General features: G+C 38.2%; 1 protein-coding gene across 4 annotated transcripts in view; it reads left to right on the plus strand.

Annotated features, from left to right (window-relative positions):
- The first annotated feature begins 818 nt into the window (after positions 1 to 818).
- TBC1D15 (TBC1 domain family member 15) overlaps positions 819 to 21,693 on the plus strand; it is a 32,033-nt gene continuing 11,158 nt past the window's right edge. For 2 of the 4 annotated variants that reach the window (XM_079304979.1, XM_079304981.1), the window contains exons 1-10: positions 947 to 1,464; positions 9,038 to 9,136; positions 9,372 to 9,446; positions 10,171 to 10,309; positions 12,072 to 12,282; positions 16,092 to 16,191; positions 17,251 to 17,448; positions 18,886 to 19,014; positions 20,497 to 20,600; positions 20,904 to 20,998. In XM_079304979.1, the coding sequence (XP_079161105.1) occupies positions 1,399 to 1,464; positions 9,038 to 9,136; positions 9,372 to 9,446; positions 10,171 to 10,309; positions 12,072 to 12,282; positions 16,092 to 16,191; positions 17,251 to 17,448; positions 18,886 to 19,014; positions 20,497 to 20,600; positions 20,904 to 20,998 (1,216 nt within the window). In that variant the 5' untranslated portion in view covers positions 947 to 1,398. The other 2 variants (XM_079304980.1, XM_079304982.1) reach the window with 2 other exon arrangements.

Below are 21,693 nucleotides of genomic sequence, written 5' to 3' on the forward strand. Positions count from 1 at the left end.
TATGTGTTGAAAACTGCCAGCTGGAAAGTGGGATATTTTTCACTAACATTAAAGATTTGGTATATAAGTATTGGGGCAGCTTAGTAGTGCCTGTGGTTATTGTGATGTTGAGATCTTATAGCACCTTCCAGTACCCACAAGGCATCTGCAAGATAGCTGGAGAGAGACTTTTGACAAGGGCATGGAATGATAAGACAAGGGGGACTGGCTTCAAACAGGCAGAGGGTTTGGAACTGGTATTGAAGAGAGAAATTCTTTCCTGTGCGGGTGGTGAGGCACTGGGGGGGCTTGCAAGGATGAGTTCTGGATGTCCATCCCTGGCAGTGCTCAAGGCCAGGCTGGATGGGGCTTTGAGCAGCCTGGTGCAGTGGAAGGTGTCCCAGGCCACGGCAGGGTGGGTGGAACCAGATCATCTTTAAGGCCCCTTCCAACCCAAACCAGTCTATGAGTCTATCATTGGACAGCAGAGGAAAGAGAAAGAAAATAACTCGAGAGAGTATGATGTGTGTTTTGTACCATCTATATAACACTGCTCAAATTATAACTACAACCTCAGGGATGTCTGAAAAAGCAGAATCTCCTTTCCTCCTCACCGCCGCACTCGCACGCTGTCCTGGAGCGGTCGCCGCTGCTCCGGCCGCCGCGGGGCCCGGTTGGCTGGACACTCGCCAACCGCCCGGAGGGCTGCGTGAGTGCCAGGGGTTTACCGTGACCGACGGGACCACGGGGGCCTGCAGCAGTCCCGCGAGCAGAGCACCAGGAGCGGCCCGGCCCCCGCTCCCCGTCCGGGCGCGGCCCCTCAGCCCGGCCCGGGCCCGCAGCGCGCGTGCGCGGCCCGCGGCTGTGACGCCGTTGTTGTGGCGCGGCGGGGAAGCACGTGAGGAGTGCGACGTCACCATAAACACTCGTGGGCAACATGGCGGCGCCGCCGAGCGGCAAGGTAACGGGGGCGGGCGGCGGCGGGGCCGGCCTCTCCCGTCTGCCCCCCGCGGGACGCGCCGCGTCCGGCAATGGGTCGTCCCCGCTGGCGGGAGTCGCGGGGAGGGGGGTCGGGCCGCTGGATGGCCGGGCGGGTGCCTTTTCCTCGCCGTGCGGGTGTCGCCTCGCGGGGCCGCTGCTCCGGGCACGGCCCGTCCCGGCCTCAGGCGGGCCGGGCGCTGGCGGCGGCCGCGGGCCCTGTGCGCCGGAGGCGGTGGCGGCCGGCGGGCGGGAGCCGGGCCCTTCCCGCACCCGCCGCCCGGGCAGCGCCCCGCGCCGCCGCTCGGCTCGGCCGCGGCCCCGGGCGGCGGAGGCCGCTCTCCGCCGGGGGCGGCAGCCCCGCGGCCGCGCTGGCTCTCGGCCGGAGGCGGAGGAACGCGGCTCGTCCCGTCTGCGTGGCCGAGCGTCCCAGAGGTGCTCATGGACCGCAGTGGCCTGTCCCCCGGCCTGCGCGCTGGTAGTGTGCGGGAACCTGCCCCGGCGCGGGTGCAAAGCCTTGTCAGTCCTGTAGTTTGGTAGTTTAAAAATTTTTACATGCCGCGGATTCTTGCCGAGCGTTCCGGAGCGAAACATTATTGCTTGACGGGGATTGAGCTCGCAGGAGGGGGAGGTACAGGCAACACCCACTGCTTCCCTCCGCCCCCGCCAACTGATAGGAGTCGTGTCCGTATTGTTTTAGTGTAGAAATATTTCTTTTTTCGTGACTGTCGTCTGAAAGCGTTGCTTTGCAATGCGGTGTTTTCGTGCGCGTGGGTCCTTTATTTAGGATTTAAAATCTCAGTGTCATGCCTTTCGTAGTCGCCGCGGCGAGTGTGCGATTGTCTCTGGTTTCACTTTTCCAGCATAGATAGTTGTTTCAGCTCATGCTGATCTCGGCGTAAGAGAGCACACGTAATTAGCCACGTCTGCGCTTCTCCCCGGGTGCTGAGGAGAGCATTTAGCTATAGCACGAAATGTTTCTCATGAAAGCAGCTGTATTATGATGGTTTTATATGAGATGCTAGAATGATTGTGGACTAGTCGTTAGTAAATTTGCTGTGTATTCATTGTTGATTTCAAAGAAGCCTGTTTTCCTAAATTTAAACCTCTAAGATGTTGCAAAACTGTTTCAATTATACCATGTCCACGATACTAATGCAACTTGTTAAAGCAGCTTCTAATTCAGCAACATGTCCCTTTTAATACAGAGGAAGAATGACAGTTGTGTTTTCTCAAACTTCATGAAGCAGCTGGGCTGGTTTGACATTTCACTGCTCTCAGGAGCAGTTCTATCCCTCTCTGTTTCCCCACCTGTGTGTTGCACTCCTGGTTTCTTGGATACTGTACTTACTGAATCTGTCAGTGATTAGATCTAGCAAGCTGAAGCAATACATACAACTGTGCTTACTTTTGTCTGGGTTAGTTTTCTGTTGGGAGCACATTGGACCACAAATTATTCCTTGGAGTGGCAGCAGGATTTTAGAAGGGCTCACAAACTAATTAAATTTCACTCCAGGTGGAATAAATTCAGTGTAGGTTGGTGCAGACCCAGCATTCTCACTTCAGGCCTTTTGCTCTTTAGTGCCTTTACAAGCTGTGGCTGTCCTAAGTTAACTGCAGTGTTGTAATGGGGTGTTTCAGGTGGGAGCTTTCTGAAACAACAGTAGGCATTAGTTTATGGGATGTTTAAGTCTCATGTGGCAGATCTTATCACATGAAAGTAATACATGTTATTGTATGTGCTCTTTTCTGCACAATATTGCACCAAGTGGTTCCCATGGAAAATATGTAGCAGTATATTAAGCAGCTGGGATAACCTGCATTGTTTCAGCTTTCACAAAGTCTTGTTTAAGCAAATTGTATAAGATTGTAGTTTCTATTATTTTTTTGCCCCATTTGCCTCTCTCTTCTCTATTGCAGGTTTTTGGGGGGTTGGAAGGATTTTGTAAGTTTGTTTTTATTTTGTTTGTTTGTTTTTATTTTAAATTTTATTTCCCAGACATTATAAATATCAGTAGATTCAGAAACTAGCTATTTCATGTAGTCTCTCGTTTCTGCTCCATACATTAATGGCATGTGAACTATAAATTTGGTTATCTCATGTACTACTTTACTTGGACTTTTGTCCTGTTTTTTTTTTTTTGTTTTTTTTTTTTTTTTTTTTCTGGAACCTCTCACAAGGTTCTTATCAGTGTTTTTTCCTCTATATGGATGGTTAACTCGGTTCAGGAAAAGTTAATGCAGTTGAATTCTAGAGTCGTGACTCATTCTTTGTTAATGACCATCTGCCCTAGAACAGTGTGAGCTTCAGTTTTTTGCCCTTTCTTAGAGTTGCCAGTTCTTTCTGGAAGTAACTTGGTAACAAGGTCTTTTGTTTTCAGAGCTTTTGCCTTTATGCAAACATGTATATTTATATATTATACATATATTATACTTTATGAAAACAGGTAAATTTTCTCTCTTTATTGCTTAGCAAATGCCAGTTTGTTTACTGTATTCAGATAACTTACTCTGGATTCACCCTCATAACAGAAAACCATGTTAGAAAATGAGCTATAAAGTTGTTTATAGGGAGAAGTAGAAACTTCAGTTTCAGCCTGTCGGTATATAGGTGATCATTGCTGCTGATCTGAAGACAGTAATGATACTTTTTTGATGTTCTTGGAGTTCAGAGTATCTTCAGCACATGGGCTGTTAGATCTTTCTCAAGTTACCAATTGACACATGGGCTGTCAGATAAGTTATTTTTCACTTGCTTGTACTCTTGCTCTTGGAGTTAAAGTTTCAGAGTGTTAACTGACCAAACATCTGAGCTGTATCTCTAAGCTCAGATGACTGGCCAGTTCAGCAACTAGAAGTGTTCAAGGAGCACTGTAGCTATTACTAAATAGTAGTGGTGTTAGTACTGTATTGTTTGAGAAGGGGATTTGTGTTGGCAGTGGAAGCTTTTTTTGTGTGTGTGTTTTTGTTTTTTGGGTTTTTTTAAGCTAGTAATCGGCCATGAGATTTTAAATATGGTATGTTAAAATTAGTTTTGCATCCTTAGATAGATAGAGTGAATTATTTTAGGTGTCTATCTATTCTATGGAATAGGCAGTGTCTTGCTCCACCTTCTACTAGTTTTCTACTAGTTACACATGAGCTTACAGAGGCTCCTGTACTACTCATTCTGTTGGTGCCATTCTGCTAAGCATTTGATTTAAAATATTTGTTATAACTTTTTATGTTCTGTGGTAGCCACAGATCTTAGCTCTCCTTTTATTTGTTGTCTATACTTCATTGTTTTAGGGTGCAATGTTGTCATCTCTCACTAGCTGGTAGCACAGGGTTGTAAATTGCTATCAAAAGGCAAACATTAAATCACAAGGCTTTGCTTGTATTCTGGCATATATTGTTGTTGGTGGTGTGGCATCCCACAGGCTCTGCTCATACATGTCTGGCAATAAGAATGCTACAAACATTGCCTGTTTTTTGCTTACTGTAAGCATTGCAGTAGAAGTGTGGAGATATGCATTGTCCGTGCTGTGTCCTTATGGTATTAAGAATGATACAATTTATTTCTCAGAAAACGTTACTGGGGCAATGGTGGGACTTCAGAACTGGACACAGATTATAAATACTTGAAGAGTTTTCCAGAACCTTGACTAGCATATGCTGTGACATGTAAACTGAGCCTACACCCTGCTGCTTCTGTCTGTTTTTTTATAGTAGGTGTGTAGACAGCTCTTGCTTTGTGCAGCTTTCCTGAATTTTCTCCTGTGGTTCCCTGTTTTTACAGACCCTCAATCAGGCTATGAGTTGGAATAGCTGTTGTCTTTGTGTGGTACAGTGCTTTCAAGGACTGAGCAGAATGAATTGTGAATTTGCCTTTGACCTCTGTTGCACCCATGGAATAAGAGAAACAGGTCAAAGTGGCTCACTAGCATTTGGAGACTTGCATCAGTTTTTAGCTGTTTTTGGGATTCTGAAACAGACAGGCAATGGGTGTACTTTTCATTCAATAGATTTGGACAAATAAATAATGTTGTGAATTGTGCTTGCAGGCTGCCAGCATGGACTTTTTGACAAGCAGCAAAGGTTTATGAGCATAAGATTCTTGGGTATATCTTATTTCAAAGTTGAAACTTAGGATTATTAAAAAGTAATACTTTGATAATACAGACTTTTTTCCTACTGTCTCCATAATTTCTTGGAGAAAAAAGTTGCCAGCTGAATGCTTTTAAGTCACCTTAAAGTAATGCTTATGATTTGAAGTCGTCTAGGAACTTAAGGATACCACGGATGCATAAATCTGTTCTGCACAGAACTAGTTTTAAGCTAGTAAAATGTTGGAAAATCTTTCAGTAATTCCAGTGTACAGCCACAGGATAGAATTGAAATTTATTTGAAATCAGGTAATTATTAAAGTTGTTCAGCTCCTGTCACGTTACATCTTCATTTGCTTTGGTTGTGTTGGTGTGTGCTTTTGATAAACACTCTTCTTTTTTCATTTGTGTTTTTGTTGTGGAACCAGCGTAGTCTGGCTTTCATGTAGGTAATAACAGCTAAACCTGTGAAATATGCATCTCTGTGGGCAATTAGTAGATGTTTGCAAACAGGTACAGAAGAAAGCAGAACAATCACTGTTTAAATCTGTAGTGAGGCCTGTCATTGCTGGACAGCTGTTCTGGCCTCGAGCATCTGAGCAACACAAACAGCTTTTCTTCCCTGAGGTTCTGTTTCAGGGACCAGTGGGTAGACTGCAGAACACAGAACTCTTATTAGCAGGATGAGTGGAAGGGCTGTAATACTGGGGTGAGGAATACTGGGATTTCTGGGATTTTATTAAAATCTGAGAGACATGTCAATTTATCTAGTGACATGTGGTGTGCACTTATTAACCTTAACTTGTCTTTTTTTCATGATGGGCTTCTTGATTTTGTGTAGATTAAGGGGAAGAGTTATGGCTCTAGTCACATGAAAAGAAAATGGAAGATTGAGCTTGGCTTTACCTACTTCTCACCTTTGTAAAGGAGCCTATGAGGAATATGTAAAATAGTGAATAGTACAAAACCAAAGTGAGCCAGTAGTGTGTTTTCCTGTCTTGTAATACAAAAAACATAATGGATTAACTGAACAGATAATATTCTTTAAAACTCTTCAATTCTTTCACACAGTAGTAATGAGGCCTTCCTAGTTCACTAATGATTATAAAGATTTAAAGGAGGTTAGGTTGTTTTCCTATGCCAAGGGTGTTGACAGGTAATACAGAATTAGATTTGGGTTGGGTTTGGAGGGATTATAGTTACTTCAATAGCTAATGAGGGGGCACAAGGTGCATTATCTTGCCCTGCCTGTATCTAGTTTCTTCTACTGTCTCCATATGTAGCAGGATCTCACTACATAGGTGTTGCATGCAGACTTTACACAAGTCCTTGCTATTTTACTGAAGCTTCAGGTCATCCTCCAACGTTTGCTGTCATGTTCTACAACATGTTCTGCAGTAACCTACTGCTTAGGCAAGAGGCAGTGTGTGATGCTATTACTTAGTTTTGAAATCTGTTTTCTTAAATGCTTAAGAGGTCCAGGTGTGCTGACTGACCAGGCATTTCCCTGAGAGCTGGGCTGCAGAGGCCACATGGTGTGTGAGATTGAGCTACTAAGTGTGGTAGCAGTTGTCTACTGATGGATGGGGTTTTATTCAAATGTAACTACTGGTATACTGTGTTTCAGTTTGATGCTTTCCTTAGTACTAATGGCTTATACATGTAATTTAGTATTACTTTTCATCTCTGAATTGACTTTGAATAGCTTGCCAGTGTTGCAGTACCAGCAAACAAAAATCAGTAACAAGCTATGTTTTACTGTTAGGTACTATAAGAGTACCTAATAGCATTTTTGAATTTTCAGCTTGCTAAAAACATTGTTTGAAATATAGCCACTCCGTGTAGCTAATTTTCAGGTACTATCACGATAGAATTACATTTCCAAACTCAGTTTGTTCAAATGCATTTATGGAGTTATCTTCCAAAGTACTGCTGAATAGAGTGGCTCAGTATTTTGAAGAGTTCAAGATGGTAACTTCCAAAACGTTTTGGGATTAACTGTGGAAAAACATCTATATAATCTTTTGTATGATCAATGTTATCTCTTTCTTCAAATGAGTTACATTCCAGTTAACAGTTGGAAAAAGTAAATTAATAGATCAGACTTGGGATTGGAAAAGAAAAATCTCAGCACCTTCGCTTTCTGGCCTTCCAACTTTGGAGAAGATTTTCTCCTAAATAACACTGTGAGGGCAGTAAGGTGCTTTATGAGTAGTCCTCTGTTTTACCAACACCCTATGAAGTTCTGAGTATGTGCTTTGGTTTTATCACCTGTTTTGGTGGAGCATGGCACAGGGAGCTCAAGCTGTTACAAAGAGCAGTGTAGGATTTCTGAGTTGCATGACAACTGTGGCCCTGAAAGCACATTTTCTTTTCTCATGAAAGGAAACATTTGCACTTCTGAGATATTAATGGACAGAAAGTGATAAAAACAGTAGATGGCATATCTTCTAGCCTGAGAAGGTATACTTTATGATACTTACTAACATTTTTGTAGAAGTGCACTTTTACCAGTATAACTCTGATACAAATAGATTTTATTTTTTTCTGGAGCAGTTGTCCCAGTGGTTGATAACTGGTTCATATGTCTGGCTAGTTTTCATTATAGATCAGGTCTAAATAGCTAGAAGGTAAAATTTAAGTAAATTGTAAGGTTGCCTTGTTTGAACAGAGAGAGAATATGAAAACAGATAATTGGTAGAAAAAGAGAAAAAAAATGGTAATAGAGAACAAGAAAAAATACTTCTAATCTTTGAAAGACAGTGATCCATCAAGACAGAGATATGCTAAGTGACCTTTAGAGATTTCTTCCAAGTGGTATTTCTGTTTAAACAGGACACACCTGAAATTTCTTGCCTGTGTAAAAGGTAGAGAAATTGAAGTAAAACTAAAACAGAAAGGATGAGTTAAATGAATTTTATTGCTCTTTTTAAGCTATGTTTTCTCATCTGGCTAGTTAAGCTTACACACCTAACCTTTTAGTTTACTGGCCTGACTGCAGGTGTAATGATTTTAAAAAGCTGACAAATGAGAAAAATAGCTCCTGATATTTTAGAATCAAAGAAATACAGTATCTGTCTAAATTTCTAGGCTTCGCCTTTAAAAATATGTTTTTTTAAGGCAGTGTTCGCAGCTTGGTGTGAAAATGAAAATGGTTCTGAAACAATTACTGTTACTATTTGGTTTATTTAACTTCTGCAAAATCTAAGGGACTTTTCACTCTTAGAGCTGTATAAAATAGGACCCATTTACAGTATTTATAGAGCTTTTAGAGTATGTGTATGTAGCTTTGAAAAGTTTGCTAAATTTTGACAGCCAAGGGTTTTCTTTTTTTTTTTTTTTAAGAGCATAATCAGAATACTGTGAAGAGTTTTGCAAATGCCTAAATGCAAAAGTTATGTGGGCTGTGTGCACTCCTACAAGCCTTTCTTATCCAATTGTTACATATTCCAAGTTTCAGATGGAATCTTTGCCACTGGCCCTGAATGTAGGATTAGGCATTTTGATTTCAGGGTGTAGTTTTTTATTTCTCTGGAGTGCATCTATTTACTATTTGGTCCATTTCTAATTTAAATTAGTTTTATAATTTCAACTTTCTTAATGGCAGGTGGCAGAAAGGCAGACTGTATAAGAAAGCTTTTTAATGTTTTAAAAGCTGTATAGGACTTCCACTGAACCTGTGCCTGCTGATTTAAAAATAACTGGATATTGAATACATTTTCTTGTGCTCTTCTGACAAAGTAGTAGTAGTCAGTATGTTTCTTAGAGGGTAAGTTTGATAAGTTCCATTTTCTGAATTCTGAATGTTGTTTCTGAATTTAGGGAAGTGAGACTTGAATCTTGGTCTCTTTGTAACAGAGTCCCTAACAGGACAGAGGTGTTTATTTCAACTTCTGTAGGCAAGTAAAAATGATAATGAGTACCATAGGGGGATAAACAATTTTAATGATTTTGAAACCTTGGTTTTTAAAACTTCATTACTCATTTTGTTATAGGTTGTATATGAGCAAGAAGGTGTTTTCATTCACTCCTCCTGTGGAAAAAATGATGACCAGGACAGCTTAATAGCAGGAATACTGCGTGTCATAGAAAAGGTATTTGCATAATACAGTTACAGAAATTTTGTGTATTTGTTGGCAAAGCACGTAACAAGTTTGGCAAATCTTAAATGCCTTTTTAAAGTGTAGGATTTTGTAAATGAACAAACATCACATTATATTTAACACTGTCATCATTTATATCTAAGTTTTAACATAATCACACCATAGCTATATATGGCAATAGGTACTTTGCTGTGTAGTGTTGAATTTTTTGTGATTTGTATTGTAGGAAAATGAAGTGGTAGTAGACTGGAGACCAGTGGATGAGACTTTGGATACTTCTAATATCCTCTGTGCTGGAAAGGTTTGTTAGTTATCACTGCTCTTCATTATTTTTCTCTGGGGATTTTATTTTGTGTTAATTAATGCGTAGGTGATCTCATAACTGGAAGCAAAATTTATTATTGGTATTGATAGCTATATGTAGGAATCTTATTTGCAGACTGCAGCCCAGTTCAAGTTATTAGAACACATGTGTAGGTTACTGTATTTAGTTTTTACTTGGTTGACAAATAAAATAGTAGGGGACTAACTATGAATAGTAAGAACCAAATGAGTGTAAATATATCACAGTCACCTCTCCCTCTACATCTACTGTGTTGAAGTTTGGTGATTCATTCTTCATAGTTAGACACAAAAGTGAGAGGTGCTGTTCTACTGCAAAACAAAAATAGAAGTCTGTGGGGGTTCCAAGATGCAGTGATATGTGGTATTTAAGAAGTATTAAGAGGATGTGACTAAATAAAAAAGATTCGAGTTTTACACTTAAATGAATAGTTTGTTATGTTCATAGAGTCTGGAAGAGAGGCAAGGATATTTTAGGATGTTGGAATTTACTAAGTAAAACCACACAGTCTTAGTCATAAGTCCAAATTTCCTGTGTTGAACTGTATCACGTTTCCGAGGATTTCAATAAGTTTCTTTTAATCTACAAAATAACGATTCTGATTCTTCATGTTGAATCTGAGAAACCAGGTCACTTTTCATGCCTTGTGCTTTTTGATAGTTGCTTTTGCTGTTTTTCTCAGGATTCCAGTTCTGTTGTGGAATGGACTCAAACTCCGAAAGAAAAACGTTCCCGAGGAGCAGACCGTCCAAGTAGCTATGAAGCAGAATGGGACATAGTCACCACAGTCTCTTTTAAGAAGAAACCTCATTCAAATGGAGGTACTTAAAAAAATTTTGAAGGGCTTGTGTGTGTGTGGTGTTTTGGTTTTCTTCCATGATGGTAACATGTAAGTGAAGAATTGCCTTTTAGATACTGTAAAATGTAGTTTATTAGAACTTGAAAGGCTGCAATTCATTTGTGGTTAAGAGGTGAATCTCTGGGTGTGGAAAAAAATTCACAAATGGTATAGCTGTCATCTGCCTCTATTTTTTTCTTTAAATTGGTAGAGAATTATATTGAAAATGAGTATTAAATCTAACTTCTTGCTTCATCATTAGATGTAGTAGCAGTTTTATCTGCGCTGGGCTTGCATTCTTTAGAACAAATGGAATTCAAACTAGGTGTCATATTAGAAATGAAAAGGGAAAAATAAGTGGTTACTACTCAAATGCCCTTCCATACTGCAGCAGCAGGGGGAGATGGAATGTACAGTTATGACATACATCAGTCTTTTATATGGTCTTTTTTACTTGGGCAAAATAACTCTAAAGTTACACCATGTTTGTTATAGTGTTTCAGTAGAGAAGTTGAAAAATGAGTTACAGCAGAAGAACAGTGATTCTCAAGTGATATTTTTCTCTCTGATTCTCACATAGTGTTTTTCCTTTAAAAATACTTGTTTTCCATGTATTATTTCACAGCTTGTAACTGGGGACTGTTGTGCTTGTTTTACCATCTTTATAATGGTTTTAAATGTCATGTCTCTTATGTATGAGTACAAGATTTGGATGTCAGATTATGAATGTTTTTGAGTAAAGCACAGTCCTTGACTTCTATACACACACACACACACAGAGCATCTATGTTGGGTAAATACGGTTTATCACATAACTAGTTTGTATTGAATTTTTTTCTCCAGTCAGCAGAGCATATCTTCATCCAAAGCGAGTGTCACTGATCATTACACACTTGGGTTATGCTCTTTGCCACTTCTTGCTTGTTTCCAGTTGCTGTAATTTGATGGAAGCAGGCCAGGGAGGGTGTCCCAAATTCCTTCTAGATCTGTGGGCAATTTTGTGGTAAAATACGCTTCAGTTCCTTCTCCTTGAATATATACAGGCTTGCACACTTCAGGAGGAAGGGGTGAGGGGGAGATTTCCAATTCCTTTGCCCTTGCTTTGGTAGCAGCCTTACACAGCACATGGCTAACCACTATGAGCAATATATAGGTTACCGGATTGTAGTGCGTATCATATTTAGTTTGAGTAAGCAGCACTACCTGATGGAGGTGCAGGCTGGATTTAGCTTGCTGCTGGAATTTGATACAGCAGATGTACATTTAACTGCCAGATAACTTCTGTTGTAGGATCACAGAATATGTTGAGTTGCAGGTGACCCACAGGGATCATCAAAGTCCAACTCTTGGCCCTGCACAGGACAACCCCAAGAATCACACCATGTACCTGAAAGTGTTGTCCAAATGCTGCTTGAACTCTTGTTAAGTTTAATGCCATGACTACTTCCCTGGGAGCCTGTTCCAATGCTCAACCGTCTTCTGAGTGAAGAACCTTTTCCTATAAACTGTAGATAGTTTTAGGGAGTAGCCTGATGGACTTGTTGATTGTGTTGCAAGTCTGTAGAAGACAAGGATGCTCAAAGAAAAATTCAGACATAGCAGTTACAATGCACATTTTATTATTAGAACCAATGCTGGTGTTTGTGTTTTGAGTTTGTTTTTTAGGAACAGTGACAGATATAATGTATTTATAATTGCTCACGCTGAAAGTAAAACTGAAATCATGTGTTAATTTTGTTTTTAAGATGCTACAACTCATGCTAATGGAGAAAGCGAGTGGTCATTCCTGTTCAGTTTGGCAGATCTGAAATCAATCAAACAAAACAAAGAAGGCATGGGATGGTCTTATTTGGTGTTCTGTCTGAAGGATGATGTGAAGCTTCCAGCTCTTCACTTTCATCGTGGAGATAGCAAACCATTCATTAAATGTCTTGAAAAGCACATTGCACTGAATGAGTAAGTATCAGACAGCTCTAAATTCTGTAAAACAGATTATTGGTTTACTTAAATCATATGATGAATTTCAGATTAATAATTTCTAATTGTTATTCCCTTCTTTGTTTTATTAGTAGAAATAATTTTTGAGGTGATTGAAACTGTGGATTTACATATGCATTTGGAATGTAAGCTGAAGTTTAAAAATTGTTGGATTGATTTACGAAGTATTTTAGAGTCTGAAGTGTTATTAGCTCAGAATGCATCAGTTGCTCCCTCTAGTGGGTGCTTGTTATGAACATGCAGTGTGAAAGTTTAATCCTTCATGAGTTACTTCTATAAATGGGATAATTTGTGTTACAATTTGAGATTGTGCAAAGTATGCATGAGTATTTACATGAGTGTGCAAGGTAACTTACAGTACTGTCAACTAAATCAATAAATCAAACTAAATCAATATAAATGTTTACCCCCACAATTCTGTTCCACTATAATTTCTTGCCTGGTCAACGTTTCACTCTTGACATTTACTGCACAAATCAACTTTCTGAGTGTAAATATATTTACTAGGATAAAAGCCTTTCTGATCAGCATGGCATAAATGCAGAATAAAATAAAATTTTCTGCTCTTACCATGTAGGCGTAAGTATAATTAAGAAGACAACAGCTAAATAAGGTTAGATAGAATATGAAGAAATAAATGCAATGTGACTTGTATACCTATAACAGCTGTAATATCAGTGTAACACATAATCTGTTTTCAAAAGTGTTTTGCTATTGTCACTTGCGACATAATAGTCTGATGACAGGTTTGATGGTGGATAGTGAAATGGCTGTGGGAATCCTTACAAGAAGGAAGGACTCTTCTCACATTGGTGGATCACTGAGGTCAGAGATGCCCTCATCAAATAGTGAAGGCTAATGATGAGTAATATTGAGGAAACTTTTTGGAGAGTGAGTCAGTAGGACGTGAGTGGGGTGTATTTATTGAACTGATTTGTGAAAGCCTTTGACAGTTTCAAGACATGGTGTTGGGGTTTGTGATAATCAGGAGTTTTCAGCTGCTTGGAGAAGGCAGCAGGGTCAGTGTGTCCAGTTGGTGGAATGGTACTGGCTGTAGCACTGTGAGCTTCGTAAGGGGAAAAGTCAGGAAGACTAAAGAAGAGACTAACAGGGGGACAAGATGAAGTTGCACAGAGGAATATTCTCTGTACAATATTCTCTGTAGATTAGAAAATCCTGAATGACAACTTCATCTTAAATTATGAGGGTTTTTTTCTCTAGGTTCCCTTCTTCAAACATATTTTCATTTAGTTTTGTAATTTCCCAGCCTCTGCAGGCATAGGGAAACGTTATTCTGTCATCCCCCTCCCTCTCTCCCTTCCTTCTTCCCCAAGGAAGCTGTTCCTTTTTGAGCATACTGCTGTGTTAACTTATTTGTGGGTACCTTCTGACTCACTGCTGGTAGGCTGGGGCAGGTTTTGGGAGCAACTGATGTAGCAAACACTGGAAAAAGACTTGTGTTATATAGTGGGTCACAGAAACCTTTTTATCAGATCTGTGTAATCTGTTGGGCTGTGTACTGCAGCAACATATTTGAAATTTTCTAATTTCTAAGATAAGTCAGCAAAATTTGAGGTGATGTTCAAGTTTGCAGGATTTGCTGTGCTGCTTGGTGTTGCCACCTTAAACAGTTGGAAGCATTAATGAATGCAAGAGCAGATACTTCAGGAATTTTAAAGCAAAAAGCAATGACAGCTATGGAAATTCAATTTGGATGACCTTAAGCATTAACCTGAGTAGGAACTTCCGGTTTCAGTTTTCTTATTCAGTTAAGGTCTCTTCTGTCACCAAATTCTCTTCTGTTGTCTGGTCATGAATTATGATGATTATTTTTTTCTAAGGCTGGAGAAAGGAACAAATAGGCCATCCAAGTTTTGGAAATGACAGAGTCAATTTGTATGTTTATGTTGTTTCCTAATGGTTATTCATTCTTTAGTACATAATGTATCTCAGCTCACAACCTCATTTAGGAAAAGGTGTTTGCTCAGCTGTCTGGATGTTGCAAGCCAATATTTGGCAGTGTAATTGCTTGTTATCCCAATTTATATTTTATAAAACATGGGATATTGACATTAAGGCAGAAAATTTAGCTTATCTATGTATTATCTTTTATGTTCTAGGTATTTTCTTATGTTCCTATTACCTAGAAAGATTTTGTCCTTCTCTAACCCTTCTCTAAAAGATATCACATCATTGCTGAAATCAGCATGAAGAAGCTAAACTCATACAAAGTAGCTGTAATTTGTTGCCCTAAGGTTTATGTGTCCTCTAGTTCCATTACAGCAGTCAAATATTGAGAAAATATTATGTGCACAGATTATGCTTCCTAAGTTGCAGGGCTATGAGAAAGTTTAAAAATGTGTATGGCTCACAAATTTTTGAAAATTATCTAAGTAGGTATTGATGCCTGCCTGACTGTCCAGAAAGTGATTGTAATTAAAAAGGAGATATGGTACAAAGTTTTAATTCTTTTAGTTAAGGAAAACGTAATACATGACTCAGCCTTTGCCCCTGTGCTGCTCTTGAGAAAAAGCCAGTTGAGCTTCATTAACTGTTGCTGCCTCAGAACTGGATTGTGATGTCTGGCTGTCTCCAAAGAAGATCTCTTGTTGCTTTTCATATCCGTCAGTGTTTACAGTGTCCTGTCCTGTTGGAATGGGAAAGAGATAAGGCTTATTAAAGTTCTTATCTTTGACTTTAATAACATGGTAGATGATGCAGGTGCTAATAAAAAGAAAAGTAATTTTTCTTTCAAAGACTAGAAATAGTGGATTTAAACTTTGTGAGAGAGCAATAGAGAGATATTTTATAAATGTAAGTCTGTGCAATGGATTAGGGTCAGATGGCAAAAGTGCTTGGCTTTTCCTGCCTGAATACAAACTCTGAGGCTTGAATGTCATCCCACTTTCTGATCTTCTCTCTTCTCTCACCTATTTAGCAGTCAATTGGTGATTCAGTAGCTGCATAAAGAAGTAATGGGGTGCCTGTGCTGAAGAACGGGACAAAATGGGATGTTGCATGGGGAAGTAGGTGTGTGAGCAAAAGAACAGATTAATTACTAGGAGCAGCATGGTTTCACTGCCTTTGTTGTCACTGTTTTCATCTGCCTATTGAACCCTGTTGAATAGCAAATTTATTGAGCAGGAGTGTACAAATAAAGTGAGTTGTTAGGTTAAATTTGGTTTGTGTTCGTTAAGCTTTTGGAGTCTAAACAGAAATATATTGCAGGGCTGTACTGAGATGATTCTGTTTTACAGTACAATGGCTCTGGTGTCTTTTAAGCTCCTATCAGTATGAATCTTAAAATTATTCTGACAGGATCTACTATTGGTTAGAAATTTGTTGATGTGCTTTCATACGCTGAAAAACAGTTTGTATTCCTTAATGTAATGTTTTACAGGGTGCATAATGTAAGATTTACTAATTGATAGAATTCCTTAACTGTATGGGTGACATAGCCTCTTTTCACTTCCTGTATTACGTTAAGGAAATTTCAGCATATATTTTGTGTAGTCTGACTGTCTCACTACATTTCCTGTGTCACATTTTTCTGTCCATTGTCAAAACCAGAAAACTGTACTTGAAGATAATTTTGTCACCTACATGTAAATGGAGTTATCTTCCAGATTAATAATGGACTAAGAATGATCTTGCATCTTCTTTTTTTTTTGCACAAAGCTTGAAATATGACTTCAAAAAACAAATGTTCTGAAAACTATGCAGAATAAAACAGTTGAACCCAAACACCTTTTTTAACTTTATTGTAGATCTCCACATGATGAACGGGTTCTTCTTGTGAAGCCTCAGAAGTCACTGTCTCAATCTTTTGAAAATCTCTTTGATGAACCATCATATGGCTTATTACAAGTATGTATTATCTTTGAATTTTTTATTCTGAAGACATGTATTTAAAAAATGCACCCTATCATGTCACAGGAATATTTGCTGAGTAATGGTTTAATGCCATTGTAGAAGCAATAATGCCATCTATGATATTGTTAATTATTGCCAAGAATAATGACACTGTAGAAGCATTGCCTGTATCCCAAACCAGATGCTTACTGTAGAAAGTTGCAAGTTGATTTCTATGATGTAATAACTTCTTAACTTTCCTGTGGTATTATTTCAAACCTATTCAAGTTCATGTTCTCTGTGTTTCATACATTTGAGTGCAGAAAATCTTAGGGAGGAACAGAAAAATTTTAGGAGTTACCAGAACATATTAAATACAATTTTCTAAGTTTTCCTTGACTAAGTATTCTTTTAATTGATATTTTCAGAGACTTTTTAAGGGATAATGGAAATACAACAGCAAAGAGGATAGTATTGGCTGAAAATATGGGGTTTTTAATACTACAACTGCTTATTATTTGGTGGGGCTTAGGGACTCATGAGTCAGCAGCAAAACTTGCATGACTTAAATGAGACCAGAGGGTAGACCCACTGATATGTTTAATTAAAGGAAATGTTCATGAATTAAAATACATTAGTTTCTGGACTTAGTTGTCAAATCAAGATTTGTGTGAAATTGCTAGGAGAGTACATGATGGTTCAGACTCTTTTCTCCCTGAAGGTAGGGAAACTGAGTGTAAGGTATCTGTTTTGTGCCATGAATCACTGATAGCAAACAGTGCATCTGGTACACTTCTATGCATAGGTCAGGATTACTGAGAACTCTGCTATCCAATCTCTCAAATCAATTAGCAGTATTATCTTCATACTTAAGATGTGTTTTTTAATCTTTCTGTATTACTACCAATACATGAAACCTAAATAATTTTGATATCTACAGTACTTTTCCTGATGCTTTGCTTTGAGTACAAGAAATATATATATATATATATATATATTTATATATATATATATATATATATAACAAATATAATCACAAATGTTTGTGTTTGCTTGTTTTCCATGTTATAACAGAAATGGAAGAAAGATCCATACGTAGTAACAATGGGAAAATTTTCCAAAGTCACAAACTATATTGTTGGTAGTTTACGTTCAAGTGATACATCAAATCAGAGGCGACCACCATCAGAAATGGCAGACTTTCTCAATGATACCATTCCAGGGCTGAAGATAAATCAGCAGGAAGAACCAGGATTTGAAGTCATTACACGAGTGAGTCTATAGATTAATTATACAAATGCATTGATTGTTTTTATGCACTCCTTTAAAAGAATGGTAGGACTTGAAGCATATGAGTTCTGCTGTTTATGCAATTGTGGCGTACTACAATTTATTCTCAAGAGTTGAGATCATCATCAGTTACTTTTGAATATATCATTTTTGTGCATGCAAATGTGAGTTTTCTTTGAAAGGAAGTTTGTAATTAATGAAATGGTGACTGTAGTTATGTTAGGGACACTACCTTAAAACATGACCGATTTTATGTTCAGTGTTTCCTCTGAGGTCAGTTAGAGTTACATTAAGGAACATTTCAGTTTCTTTTAAGATTAAAATAAAATACTTAATTGGATGATTAATGTCTAGGGTGTATAAATTAGAGATTTATGTATGATTTGAACTAGAGCTAGAATGAACTTATAATTGGATCATGAATCACTGTGAACACCTGTTAGAGTCTTTTACAGATATGTGGAAAAGTGTGAAAAAGGTTTATTTCTAAATGCTTGTGATTATTATTTAAGAAGCTTACATATTTTTAAAACATTAAACTGTCTTGTATGGGGGATTTTTTGAGTTCAAGCTAGTATTAATATCTTCACAGTGGCTGCATGAACTACGTAATTCTAAGAAGTTGCTGCCTAGCACTTAGTTAATTTATCAATCAAAAAAGTATATCAAAGGAAAAGTATAACAAATGCTATACATGGAAAATAACATTGACCTATGTGTCTTAATCTGATAAATGCCTTGGTCTTCTAAAGAGCTGAAACACAAATTGATTTGGGGGTTGCTATTATAGAAATATTTTTGGGAAGTAAGAGAGTTTACTTTCTGCTGAATTCTGTACTTACACATGCAGTTTGGGAACTGAGAAACTAAGCACAAACTGAAACTTTTGATGTGTGTTATAAATTCTGAAAGTACATACATCCTTTGGCTTAAGAGACTGTGTACCAAAACTGATTTTTCCAGTCAGTCTGTGCAGTCTGTGTAGGGAGAGCATCTCCAAAGCCAAGTTGGTTTTCAGTTCCCTTGTAAGATGCACTTGTGTATCAGGAATGTGTTTTTGAAGTGAAGCTCCTAATTGTCCTTGTTTGCTGTGTTGCATTAATTTATGGGAAGCTAGCTCAGAGGTGTTTGTGGAGTTAGAAGGTTATTTAAAACACAAATACATCCTCCAAAATCTGAAATATTAACATGTATAGCCAGGTCCTCAGCACCAAGTCTCTTACTCTAAAGATCTGCTTGTGTTGGCCCACGCCACTTGCTCATGTAGGTGCAACTTTGGATCCTTAGAGTTTTTAACTGAGATATGTGCATGTGGAAATGTAATTGCACTGAATATAAGAAACTTCTAAGAAGCTTAGTGTTATTTATGCAGTTGTTTGTAAATTTGGGATTCATATAAAGCCTTTGTGTGTGTTTCAGATCGACCTAGGGAAACAGCCTGAAGTTAGTAGAAGAGAGCCTGTGTCAGCTGAAGAATGGGCTAAGAATATGGACTCTGAAGGAAGAATTTTAAATGTTGGCTGCATAAAGCAAATGATATTCAAAGGGGTAACTAGATTTTCTAAATTTAGCAAGACCTATGGCTTGATTCTGGCTTTTATTTTCCTTCATTGTGGATGTGCTGCTTTCATTATACTTACAGTGTTTCATGCAGTACTTTGAGCATGACCCAGTCAGTCTTTTACTGAGAGACTTCATAAAGCATGGTTTCATGCTAGTCAAATACCTCAGCAGTCTTGCAGCTATATAAAGTGCTCTACAAGGAGAGAGATCTTGTTGAGGCTGGCTAAAGGAAATGAGTTGGAAATACAGAAACTTAAGTGATAAAACAACTGAAAGTGGCTTCCAGAAAAAGACCAGTATTTCAGTGATTTATTCTTTTCTCTTACACTGTTTTTATTTATTCTTCTTCAACAAAAGCTTCTGGTTCTGTGCAGAAGTTTGCTGGGATTTGACCCACTCATCAGAGCAATGCTAAAAACTTTTGCTGATATTTTTCAATTGAACTGAGGGATTTTGCAATATGAATGTGAATTTAATCTCAGTGATAGAAATTTTGAAAACTTACTGTGTCCTGTAGCTTTTCTACCTAATGCTACTTCAGTATTTCTAGATTATGGTGGGAATCCAGCTGCCTTGATGCATTCATTGTGTGCCTGCTGATGCATGTTTGCAAACAGACGTAGAGAATGATAACACTGTTCCTTAATATTTGCATGCCTGATATGCCAAATTAAGGACCCTCCAAAATCACGAGAATTACTACAAAGCTTTTCTTCCTGTTACCCACTTTCCTGTCATTTCTGCCCATTGCCAGTAGAGTGAGCGCTCTCTTATTTATAACTCAAGATCCCCAAAGTGGGATCACAAGAATTCCTTATTCTTATGACTGTACTGCAGGAATTGCAAGCTCTCTTGCAACATCTCTTGATGAGAGCGGGGTGTGATTCAGCTCCATACAATTTTGTCATCTAAAAATGTTGAGCATTACTTGGAAAGATTTCTGACAAGCAGGCTTCTGGAGTGGACGCTAGTATTTTTGGCTGAAAGATTAATTGAAGGTTGGCCATGTCCTGTGAGATGTTTGTTTAAAAAAAACCAAATAAATGGAAGACTACTCCTCAAGGTCAATTTATGGTAAGACTGGAATTTGGTAACTGTAACCAGAGGCAGCCTTATTTTTTTATACCTTTTGAAAGGTACTTTTTTTTTTTTACTTCCTAAAGTCTCTGCTGCCTGTAAGTTTTTTATTTTTAGCAGTGAAGCAAAAATATAGGAAGAAAATTATTTTCTAAGGTTTCATTTTTTACCTAAGTGTGGATCCAGGCTTCTACAGTTTTCTGTTTAATCATATTCTTTTCCTCCTGTTTCCTCCCAGTGTGATGCCTGGTTAGCACATGGAGACTTGGCTATAATATAAAAAGAAACTGACTTGAAGTTGCTACTTTGGAAAGTGTTGTATCAATCCAGGAATGTTTCTTCACAGTATAGTAATACTTTTGTTGATGCTTCATATCCATTTTTCCCTAGGGTCTCTGCCATACTTTAAGAAAAGAGGCATGGAAATTTCTTCTGGGGTATTTTCCTTGGAATAGCACTAAAGAAGAGAGAGCAAATCTGCAAAAAAGGAAAACGTGAGTACAGTGACTTCTGTCTTGCAAAATAAATTTAAAAGCCGTGTATTATTAAAGACATAGTAGATGTAGATGTAGGAAGCCTTTTGAAAGACAGCTGCTAAAATTTTTGACTGCAAGAACATGTGGCATTTTCTTAAAAATTGTTGTACTAAAACCATTACATAAGCAGGGTGTTGTTATTCCAACGACATTATCTCAAAGATATGTTATTTATCTCAAAGAATAAATTGAATGAATGAGTGCTTGAATTAAAGAAGGGAAATGTGAATGTTTGGTTTCAAAATTGTCTTTCTTTTTCAGGGATGAATATTTCAGGATGAAACTGCAGTGGAAATCTGTCAGTGAGGAACAGGAAAAACGAAATTCAAGGTTAAGAGATTACCGGAGTCTTATAGGTAAATTCATATTTAGAGACATAACTAACATAACCTAACTGCATGCACACTTTTAAAAGTTCATATGACATTGGAAAAAGTAGCCTTTTGAAGAGCCTGCATGAAGAGGTACTAAAAACAAAATGCTGCTGTTTTCCTCTTCATTCTGTGTTGGGTCATAATGTGTTTTTACTGGAAATATTGTTGAAATAATGACCTAAAATAAGAATGTTAAAATGTGGCTGTTCATATTTTACAGTTTTGTATAGGGATTTGTGTATGTGCATTCTGACTTCTGGGGTTTTACAACTACTTCTAAAAATTTAATCAAATTATGCTAAGCAGTTTGTATCCTCAGTGCTCTTTAGTAGGGAGATTTGGGCACCAATGTTTAGGATTACTGAATATTTTTTTCAGGAGACAGGCCAAGATTTCTTTGTCATTCTGAGAGAAAGACTAAACTTATTTCAGGCAGTTACTCAACAGGCAAGCTGAAAGGATCAAAGTAGTCTAGTCTTGGTAGATTAATAAACTACATTTTTAAAGAATGATAACAGAAGAAAATAACCCTGTTTTTAAAAAAGGCTAGGTGTTTGTTTCTGTTGAGACAATTACTTTATTTTAAAGCATTTGAAATGTATGTGGCAGTATTAGGGTTATGTTGTAAAATAGATCTAAATCTACAAAATCCTCCTTTTATCAAACTGCATTCAAAA

The sequence above is a fragment of the Erithacus rubecula genome, assembly GCF_903797595.1.
Source record: "Erithacus rubecula genome assembly, chromosome: 4".
Classification (NCBI taxonomy): domain Eukaryota; kingdom Metazoa; phylum Chordata; class Aves; order Passeriformes; family Muscicapidae; genus Erithacus; species Erithacus rubecula.